This window comes from Penicillium digitatum, chromosome 1 (assembly GCF_016767815.1).
Source record: "Penicillium digitatum chromosome 1, complete sequence".
Classification (NCBI taxonomy): Eukaryota; Fungi; Ascomycota; class Eurotiomycetes; order Eurotiales; family Aspergillaceae; genus Penicillium; species Penicillium digitatum.
Window position 1 is genome coordinate 2,730,104 of NC_089384.1, and position 10,680 is coordinate 2,740,783.

Below are 10,680 nucleotides of genomic sequence, written 5' to 3' on the forward strand. Positions count from 1 at the left end.
TACGGAGTACACACAGTAACCCTATGCGGGAGTTGTCTTCAGGGGACTAAATTTACATTATCCACACATCGTCAGCACGGAGAACGGAGTACAACATATGTTGTACTCCAGAGCCAAAGCCACCACCCAAAAGCTTCCTCTGCGGTCCAAGAGATTGATAAAATACCAGGTGAATGCAAAGAGGACCTACTTTCTTCATTAAACTACTCCGTAGAGACCCCGCAATCTAATGCCCCGACGGACACCGCCGGAATTAACCCGTATAGTGATTCGCAATGGACTATGTTGTCGACGATGGGCTGCAATGATAACACCATCGGCAGACTTGTCAGGCAATCAGAGAATTCAGGAATCGGTTTCAAGCAAACTGCGAGTGATTTCGTATGTTGTATGTTGAAGAACCGCCGAGCGAATCCCGCAAGGGTATATGTTGTAGGAAAAAAGAGGCCAAGGTACAGCCCCATAAGCTAGACTCCAAAGAGACTCCAAGATCAAAGCGTAAGACATTAAAAAAAAAAGTTACCACCAAAATATTCGTAATCATCATTATCTTCGTCACAGATACTGGGACGATAGTCCGGCCCCGGTCTCACCCTCACCGTTAGTGTTCCCATCATACCCCTCATTGAGGAGTACCTCGAGCATATCGAACTCACCAAGCATGGGTCCAGTCCCACCCAGACCCTGGTCAACAACCCCCGTGGAGCTGTTGAAGAATTGATCAAGAGGCAGAGCAAACCAATCCGGAAGCGCACCGGAGGCAGAATGGTGGCTGTCGCCCATGGTCTGTGATGACGTGGCTTGATTTGGCGATGATCTGTCCATCTCGTTGGCGGGAAATGTCGAGTTTGACTCATAGTAGTTGTGGTACACGGACGGCGGAGGCGGCATGAAGGATACATTGAGGTTGGATGAGTTGATCGGCTGGGCAGGGATGTTCGCCAGTGGATCATGCCCTGACACTATCGGGTGGCCAGTGCTAGGAGTGTCCGTATATCCTAGGCCCGACCCGCCCGACGTTGTATCATGGCCCTGGTTAGCGGACCAAGGTGCATTCGGGCCGTCACGACGAGTTGTTGAATGGTCACGCGATGGCGAATGAGGCCCCGAGGTACGATCATGTCCCTCTCCGTCTGCGCCCCGGTCATGCGGTGCAAAGCGCAGAAAACGCGTCCGAATGCTGCTAGTGAGAAGCTCGAGAAGCCGAGCTACCGTGTTGCTCAGGTGCACATCATCCACGACATAATTGCGCAGTGCCTCCACCGTACGGTCCTGCAGGTCTAGAGACACTCGCACATCGTCTTCTCTAGCACCCAAAGTGAAAGTCTATAATTGGGAGTCAGAATTATGCTTCCTGGGGGGTTCCGCCAAAGAACATACCTTCAAGATGAAGATCATTCCAGACAAGATTCGGAAAAAAGTTCGAATAGGTGCGTGTCTCAGACGACCTTCGGGGACGAGGCCTTCCAATACAGTCTGCAGAATTTTGCGCGAGGAATCGATGACTTCCTGAATATAATGCTCATTGACACGGTAGAGCTCATTCAACGTTTGAAACCAACTGTTGCTGCTGTTAGAGGGCCCCGATACTGGTTGGCTATTTTGTGTCTGGTTTTGACTCTGAGCGGACTCATTGGACATGGTAGTCCATCGGTCAACGACCGCTTGCAGAGCGAGGGAATTTATATAAAGGCCTAAGGCCATATTAGCAATTTGACTTCGGCAGATCAAGCTGGGTCAACTTACGGGTGTACTCAAGCTCAATCTGCAAAACACTCCGCATAGCCGGTGAGACTTCTTTATGTTAGCTTCCCTATCCTCTACTAACGAGCAGTTGACTTACGAGTAACACTGTCCAGCTGCTGCCGGAACTCCCGTAGATACGGTTGAAAGCGGTCGATCTGCTCACGATATCTTCCACTCCGGATCAAATCCATAGTCTGATCGCTGGATGCAAACAACAAATGATTGGCCTGATAGACAATTTTCGAAATGCTGATCCAGCAATCCTGCATCCGATCAAGATTGGCATCAGCATCCTTCGCATCGGCAGACGTCGGCGTGGTATCCTGCCCCCATTGAGGCAATGGGAGCATAGATGGAATCCCTAGGCGCCCACTACTGTGCGTAATAAACACAAGGATCAAACGCCGCAGTCGACGTTTCCGTGTTTGCTCGGATAGTGGCTCATTGGTCACCTTGGCATCTCCTTTAGGGTCGAAGACGCCAAGTTCAAAAGCCAGAGCTTGCGCCGTACTCAGTAGCATCCATGACATCCGGTCTGACCGCCAGGCCGGTTCCAGCCATTTTTGAAACGCGACCCTTCCCTCTGAGCCTTTGCTGGTATTCTCGCTGTCTTGATCCAAGGGGTTATCGGCCCGGCTGTATGTCTGGGGATCCGTGTCCAAAAGAGAATTTTCATCGTCCCCCGGTGGAAAGTGCAGGTTTCGTGGGTGCCACTCTGTAAGAAGTAGCATAGCTTCTACAGTGCCCAACGACCTCAGTTGCCCACCCACACTACCTTTGCCTGACATTGATGAACTCAAGTCAAGCGATCGAGGTCGGCCAATGCCCGATGTCCCAGCGTCAAATTTCTCTTGGCCCCAGAACAGGCGTTCTATCATGCTGCGTAGATATGCCCAGAGACGGTCGTGAATATAGAACGCCCGCGTATTAGCACCCTCACCCTTCGGTTTCAGGTGTCTAGACGCGATTGTGAGGATTGTAACCGCCAAGACCGGCTCATCGGTAAGCATTGTGCGGTGCGTTGAGGGATGAGAGAAATCAGGGATTACAACAGGGCTCATCGGTGCGAGGTGTTCATAGTAATACTCCACATAGTCCATGCCCTCCTCCACTGTAAGCCAACCGGCACGGACGAATCGTAATCGCGACCAAGCTCGAATTGCATCAAGGAAATTCGGCTCCGGGGGAGAGTTGTTGACTGGGCTTTCCCTTTGGAGACCAGGATCGGCGATCTGAGGATCTACCGGCCCCGAAGCACCAGCCGGGTAGTATGTAGACCCGCCCATAGACATTCCTGATCGAGGTGTCCGCACAAAGGACCCACCCAAGCTCCGAGGCGAGCTGCCTTGAGGTAGAGGGGACGGCCCCGAGTTAAAAGACGAGACAGACTGCCGTGCAGCAAGCCGATTCTCGAGGCTCTGGCGGTTGAGGTCCTCTGTTCTGCCCGCAGCTTCAGAGAGAAGATGCAAAGCGTCATGGGTATTTGTAATTGCAGGTGACAGCAACTCCACCGCAGTGCGGTTCATCATCGGAGGTCCACCATAACTTGGTGGCGCGGGGCGTTCGCTGACGGGGTATGTGGGAGCTCGTGTTGTTGGCACACTGGGCGTGTAACGCGGGGCTGGAGGTGCTGAAGGTGCTGGAGGTGCGTGAGGTGCAGGCGCCTCGGACCATCTTTGTTGGGCAAGCACGGCTTCATGTCCGAACGGAGGCGGATCGGAAGGCGCAAATGGCGGGCCTTCAACTGGACTTTCAGTTTTAGCCACCTCCCCAATCATCATTCGCTTGTCGCGATGGAGGATCGCCGCTGCCTTCACTTCATCTTCCTCAGCATCGGAGGTCTTGCGCTTACGGCGAGTTGCTGAAAATTCACATCGTTTACTTTCGCGACGACATCGAACACAGGGTGGGGGGCGAGGATTATCGACACCTTAAAAAATTTTTGGGTGGTGATCAGTCAAGCAGCATGATGAAAGGGAATGGGCCCATACTTCCTAGGTCACATTTGACCTTGCGTTTGCGACATGGATCACAGGCCTGATATCCTCGGCGATGGTGTGCATCAGACTCCGCCTTGCTGTACACACTACTATCCCCCATTTCGTGGATAGCAATAGGGAAATCCCCGATACAAAGCGATGGAAAGCGAGATAAGCCTAAAAAGGCGGTGGGGGTGTTCTGACTCCGACAACTCGGGCAAAAGCACAATAGAATAGAATGGAGATAGTAGATGGAATTGGACTTATAATTGCCAAAAGATATCTCAGTCGAAATAGCAATGGATGTCAGAGTTTTCTCCTTGTCACTGGACCGGATGGCTTTCGTTCAACGAGTATAATGAGACCTCTGCGGGGTAAGACACGGAATCTAGAGATAACTATCCACACTATGTGCATGTACATATGATTACCTTACAAACAAGATTTTTCGAAATTGAAAATTTACAAGTGTTTGTGAGAGATCAAAATGTTCATGTTTATGTCCAGTGCTTCTGAAACCGAGGAAATCAAGGGCGATGTCACTGTCCAAAATCGGGGCCAATGTTCACTTAGAAGACATTTTCAACCATCTGAAAATCATCAATAATAGAGAGAGAAACAGAGAGAGAGAGAGATATTTACTTCTTGGCAGGGACCATGACTATTTCACCTTATGTGAGGCGAGGCTGACGTTCATTCGGGACATTGACTCCCAAGCTTTGCGTGGCTGCACCAGCTCACCAGATGCACCACTGTCCACACTACCACGTCGTGATAGATTGGGAGTGGATAACCCAGCAACAAGAGCTCGGACACCACCAACTTTACGGGCGGGGATCACCGAGTCACCAGATGTAAGAACATAAAGGAGGTACTTGAGGTTGGGAAGGGTGTGTCGGATATCCAAGACGCGTAATCCTTGTTTGATGAGGATGTATTCAATGTCTTTGTTGAGGAGGAAGACTGCGTACTCGAACCGGTACTGCACACTTACTGGGTAGAGCGGGTAGGTGCGCTGTGGGAGTGATGCGGAGATGGGGTCCTGTATGAACGATGTTGACCCGTTCGCGTTGATCGAGTATGGGAGATGCACCGACAGGTAGAATGAGAGCAGATAGACCAAGTGAGCTGTGTGTCCCAATGCCGCTGCGACTACCTCACGGTCGATACCCTCGAAGTCCGAGTTTGGAAGGGCTAGCCCGGCGATGGTGAATACCAGGGGTTGATCGGGGATGGGTTCAATAGGGTAGATCGCGAGAAGGTCTTCAGCAATACGTCGGAGCTGACCTTTGGTGTCCTCCTCGTTTTGCCCAAGCAATTGCTCGCTGGAAACTAACCTCTCCTGAGCCTCGGGAAGATGACTGCGTGTCTTTTCCTGAGCACTACGACCTTGTTCCATGGCTTCTTGACGAGCTTTGATACTGGCAATGAGCTCCTCTTTGCGCCTGACAGCGGTGCGGACGCGTTTGCGCTCCGTGGCGACATACTGCTTGGTAAGAGCAAGCTTTTCCTGTGCCGCAGCTGCATCGCTTGCTACATTCAGTAAGCGCTCATTCTGCCGTAGAATGGAGCCAATCTGAGCTTCCAATTTCTCCCTGGTAGCCAATGCATCCTGTACACATTCGTCCAAATTGGCCAATTTCATCAACGCGTCATACGACGAGGATGGCAAGACGGTACCGTCTGCAGTGACCTTCTGTCCTGCGGCTTGGAGCGATGTTTCGACCGGTGGAAGGTCAGTAAGGTTGCAATACACTCCGTCTGGGAAGTGGAAAAGGATCGAGTTCGCAGGAAGAGGTTGGTGGAAGCTCTCCAATGTCCTCCCCAAGAACTGAAGTGATCGCAAATGCAGATGCAGTTCAACTAGTAGAATAAACTCGGTAACGTCGCCAATCTTTGTCCAGACCCTCAGAGTCAACTCATCCATTCGAGAGACATGTGGGCCACATAGATTCAAGTCGAATGACTGGAAACTCGGATTGTTTGCACGGTCAACCGTTTCGCTAATATACACCGGCCCATCAAGGCCATCGCAATGAAGTGAGAAAAACGTATCCGCCATGCGGCTGTTGGTGATATCTTCTAGTTTTACCTGCCTAGTTCGAGGATTGGGGTCGTTCCAGAACAATGTACTTTTGCGACGCGACGGACGCATCGCAGGCTTATTTGCAATGTCATGTTGACTCGAATGCGACTTGAGATCAGTGAATGATCGTGAGGGATGCAAGGTGTGATTGTTGCTCTGCGATAGGGTCTTCGATGGTGTCTTTAAGGTATTCGGGATATCGTCGTCATCAGTGGTCTTGCCACGAGCTCTAGTCGGGGGAGGCGTCACAACCAAGTTTCGTATGGAAATTCCCTGCAGATGACGAAGCCTACGGTTCTAGTATCTTGTCAGCATCTAGCACCATCGCGTTCTCTTTCTTTTTCTGTACATACCCATGCATAAAGCCATGGCCTCTCTCTACGGGCACCTGTATCATGCTCCGTCTCCTTGTCCATAACGCCAGCGCTGCGGGAGAGCACGGTGGTTAGTTGGTGCGTCACAAATAGATCAAGCCGTTCATATTAAAGAGAACAGAAATAGACAAAGCACAGTTGGAAGCAATTGCAATGGCGAAAGAGAGAGTAGTGAGCTGATAAGAGTTGATGCGGAGAGCAAGCGCCAAGACCTCAGCGTTCCCCGTCAAAAAATCGACCTCCCGTCTCTCTTGATCAACATCGTCTGGCGCCTCCCACCAATGCAATAAACCCGCATCTCTTGCTACCCCAATTTTTCTCAGATCGACTGTACGCAGCCTCGGTCCGGCCGAAATGGCCTCCAACGCCAAGTCTTTCCAGAAAGTGCTGGATTCAACAGCACTTGCGGCTACGAAATTCATCCGCCGGCCACCGATTGATCCGAAAACACCAATTCAAGGGAAGCCCCGAGTACCGGGCTCAAATGCATTCAAAGACCACCAGGACAAGGAGGGTCGACGGTTACAGAAGGCCTTGAACTCCGTCACCCACGGCAAGAACATCTTCGTGTACAACAACATCCGTACGAAACAGGTCGTGTACTCATTGACTCGTTATCTGGAGGTGAGTGTATTTCCATATACGGGGGAGGACTTGGAGAGCTTCGGTCTCTAGCAAAAACACACCATGTTGCCGTATTCTTCCAGCCCGTCATGTCGCAATTTTCTAATTTGTCGGACCTCTAGAAAACCAACCTCCTCAAGCAATGTGTCAACCACGGCAAGAAGACCATCCCAGCCACAGTCCGCAAGGATATGTGGGTTCCATACTTCTCCGTGCACTTCAACGAGGCGCAAGTCGGATTGAACGTCTATAATCACCTTCGACAATTCGCGCTGCTGCGCCAACTCTCCCCGCCCAAGGAAATGATCACTGTGACAAAAGAGTACCTCGACTCAAAGCGGCCGGTAGACCTCCGGGACCAGAAACAATGGGACAAGGAGAACATGGGAAGAGTGGGCCAGATAATGATGAAGAAGGAGCGTGCTTACGCCCTCATGAACCAGAAGGCCACCGCGATTGCCGACATTGCTTTCGTTCTGCAGAAGCACAGGGACCACATCGTGGAGGGTTTGCCGGAGAGCACCAAGTCTGGGTACAAGACTCTCAAGGCCCGTAGGCGCAGGCGTGCGGCTCTCCTGCAGGAGGCTGAGCAGGCCAAGGCACGTGCGGGCGAGGTTGCGTCGCTCGAGGAGCAGCTACAGGTTAAGATCAGCACGGATCACAACGCTCCGAAGGAGCATACTGTCAAGATCTTGTGGCAGGATACATACGATGCGCAGTTCGCGAAGCACTGGCCGGATTACATTGAGCACGGTCAGCTGCGCTGGACTCGAAACCACACGATTGGCCAGGAGGACCTTCCGGTTCCTAGTGAGGAGATCATCGCCAACGGTTCGTTTGAGCAGGCGTAGACGTTTGGCGTCATTGAGGCTCTTCTTCTCTTCTGTCCGTTGCTCATTCTAGACCGAGACGGGACGTTTGGGGGTGTTGATATCCACTTCCCTCTGGCTTTAGCCTGATGGTTGGTGCTTTTTGTATTTTCTCTCTTGTCTTTAAGTCTAGCTTATCCTAGCATTCATAAATTGTACTTTTAGATATATCAAAACACAAGAAGATACGGCCATCTCGAAGTGGTCTCTTCTTTTGACATCTTCTTTGTGGTCCTTCATGTCTCATCTTTCAAGCCATCTCATCTTTTGGATACAACATAAAACACAAGTGGCTTCGACGACTGATTACGGAATTTTTCAAACCAATGTCTTCATTGAGTTTATAGCGAACAAAAAGTGACTGTTGATTTTAAGATGGAAAACCAGGGCTATCGCCTCATCATCACTGATCATAGTCACCCTACAGCAGCAGCGAATACAACAGATGGATACAAAACAGGTCTTTAGTTCGAACAATAATTGGATAGAAAACAACATAAGAGCCTAATTTCTCAGAGGCCAAATTCAGGACAAAGATCCTAATAATAGAAAGACTTATGCTAACAAAAGACATCAAGACCACCAAGTCTGATCTCGTAATAAACAAAAGGTAGAAAATTGGAGACAACGGGCAACAGGTGTGCACCATTGACGCCATTGTAATAAGTAAGCGACAGAAAGGGAAACTCCAGAAGATATTCCGGGTTGGATACATTGCTCCCAGAAGCACCAGAGGTCGATAGTAGACGAAAAGAAAGAAATCGACACGTTCTATCATTTCGTTTTCACAGCTTCAGAACGGTATTTCGGCTTCATAACATGTCGTAAAATCACTGAGTCGAGCCTGAAGGGTCATCAGGGCTCTGATTCGGACTCAGAATGTCCACAGAGGGAAGGTCGTTACTCTCCTTAATTGACATCGCAGGCCCGGGTTCTTGTTTGCGATTGCTGCAGGCCATTCTATGAATAGTCTCTTCATTGGCCTTCTCTGCCGCGACCTGATTATCTGCAAGACCGGAAGAGACAAGGCTCTTCTGTGCTCTCTCGACAATCTTGTCAGCTTCACTCACGCCCCCAGCGACTTTGGTATGCGGATCCCCGTCCACTCCTATCAGTCCCGTATGATTGTTGATAAGGTCCTTCACACGGTTGGAGTCAAGGCGAATCACCATGCAAGACAGGTTATCGGTGCTGAACCGTGCAAGTGCATGATCGACAAGAATCTTTGAGGCTTGTTGGGCATCTTGAACGTTCCGAATAAGATCGACAGATTCCTGGTCACTGCAAACGTCCCACAGCTGTTAAATTATAGTTAGTGTCCTTGTATCATCGACATTGAATAGATCACAAACTTACACCATCGCAGGCCAAGATGATAAACTCATCAGCATCTGGCTGGATGACTGTCTCTGTTGTGTAGGGATGCCCAGTCACAAGGTCTTTCAAGTATGCATCGCCCAAGGCACGGGTGACAGCTAGAACTCCATTCACGCGGTTGTTCAGGATTAGCCCACCAGCGTTGGCAACTCTCCTCCCTTCATTCTCGTCGCTACCCTTGTGGTCATAGGACAAACGGAGTGCTTTCCCATTACGACATAACACAATGCGTGCGTCGCCGACGTTGGCTGTGTACAAAACCCGTTGCCGAATAGCCTTGTCCTGCAATTTAGGCAGAATGGCAGGGGTGCCTGGGGTAGCTTGAGTCGGGGTTTCGATATTCTCTGAATTTGTATCCGCCTTCGTCGCGGCGGCGGCTGCCGGGCCAAGGGCAGAAGAACCAGTGGCCGACTGTGAGTTTGGTACACGATCTTCCCACCGAAGCACGGCCGTAACGGCTGTACACCCAGAGTTCTTGACGGGCAATTTCTCCAACTGCTGGTCCACACTGGTAAAAGTCTGATCAAGGAGTTCCGGGACGGGAGTGGTTGGGCTTTTGCGCATGACTTCCTCGAGAATCAAATGCAACTTCTTTCCACACCACTCTGCAGCAAAGGTGCCGGCATGTCCGTCAAAAATTGCGAAATAGCCATTATCTGTTTCTACAACGGTAGACGAGTCTTCTGGTGACTGCGCCGGGCTGCCCTTAGGGGAACTAGCACCATTTGTTTCTAGTGCAGTCGGGGCAGGGGTGCCTAGGAAATTGTAGAGATAGGCATGTGTATCCTCCATTGTCCGGCGACATTTGCGATTCCGGTCTTCCGTAACACCAACACGGAAGGATGACCGAGCAGTCGGCGCGGATTCACCGGCGGAGTTATTGAACGACCCTTGAGGGACGCTGAGAGCTGGGTCCATCTTTCCAAGCTTGTGTAGCGGGCTTTCCGAGATCGAGGGACTGGTACTAATCGCAGAACTATCTCGGCCGTTCAAGCTCAGGGAGCTTTTGGCGTTACTGAAGAAGTTGGCCGCTTTGGTGACGGTACTACTCCTGCGCTTCTTCTCGCCAACGGTACCCTGTTCCTCACTTTGCCGACGGTTGAAAAATCCAGCGCTAGGCGGAGAGAACCTCTTCTCACGTGGACTGGTACCGATTGTATCAGTTTGGAGGGTCAAGGAGTTGGGGTCGAGGCCAGCCTCTGGGAGTGCGTCCACTCTATCTTTGGGTGGGCTCGAGGAGCCACTGAACATTCTGCTCAGTAACCCACCCTGAGAAGAAAAACTGCGGCGCTTATTTCCTGCCAGCTTGATTGTATCCCTTCAAGAGGAATTGGTGTATCGGGGTGGTGGTTTAGTGATGGGCGGGGCGAACACGGAGGGGGGCGCTACGAGGCTGACGTAGGGATTCAGTCGGTCAAGGCGGAAGTGGGAGGAATTAGGCTGTAAGCGCTGATGAGATTAGCGATGAATATTTCTAGGCGCAAAAGGTGCCTGAAACAAGAGATAAGTAAGAGGAAGCAGAAGTACAGGAGGAAGATGGTTTAGGCAGTGAGCGGCACAGAGCATTGGGGGGCCGCATAGTAGGATCACGAGGGGAAGCGATCTCACTTCCAATACATAAAACA

The 10,680-nt window shown here is 50.9% G+C and overlaps 4 protein-coding genes across 4 annotated transcripts; 1 reads left to right on the plus strand and 3 right to left on the minus strand.

Moving 5' to 3' along the window:
- Positions 1-555: 555 nt before the first annotated feature.
- On the minus strand, positions 556-3,846 carry Pdw03_3266 (C6 transcription factor, putative; the record flags this gene model as incomplete). Its single annotated transcript, XM_066100441.1, has 5 exons — positions 556-1,326; positions 1,381-1,694; positions 1,747-1,794; positions 1,844-3,676; positions 3,738-3,846. The coding sequence occupies 5 exons, from the start codon at positions 3,844-3,846 to the stop codon at positions 556-558; spliced, it is 3,075 nt and encodes a 1,024-aa protein (XP_065955841.1).
- Positions 3,847-4,290: 444 nt separating this feature from the next.
- On the minus strand, positions 4,291-6,227 carry Pdw03_3267 (UV radiation resistance protein/autophagy-related protein 14; the record flags this gene model as incomplete). Its single annotated transcript, XM_014676875.2, has 4 exons — positions 4,291-4,315; positions 4,368-4,386; positions 4,467-6,108; positions 6,165-6,227. The coding sequence occupies 4 exons, from the start codon at positions 6,225-6,227 to the stop codon at positions 4,291-4,293; spliced, it is 1,749 nt and encodes a 582-aa protein (XP_014532361.2).
- Positions 6,228-6,539: 312 nt separating this feature from the next.
- On the plus strand, positions 6,540-7,660 carry Pdw03_3268 (mitochondrial 54S ribosomal protein mL67; the record flags this gene model as incomplete). The annotated part of the gene is made up of 2 exons (XM_014676874.1): positions 6,540-6,809; positions 6,932-7,660. The coding sequence occupies 2 exons, from the start codon at positions 6,540-6,542 to the stop codon at positions 7,658-7,660; spliced, it is 999 nt and encodes a 332-aa protein (XP_014532360.1).
- Positions 7,661-8,508: 848 nt separating this feature from the next.
- Positions 8,509-10,306, minus strand: Pdw03_3269 (Protein phosphatase 2C, putative; the record flags this gene model as incomplete). Its single annotated transcript, XM_014676873.1, has 2 exons — positions 8,509-8,976; positions 9,035-10,306. 2 exons carry the CDS (start codon positions 10,304-10,306, stop codon positions 8,509-8,511), a joined length of 1,740 nt encoding a protein of 579 aa, XP_014532359.1.
- Positions 10,307-10,680: the final 374 nt, after the last annotated feature.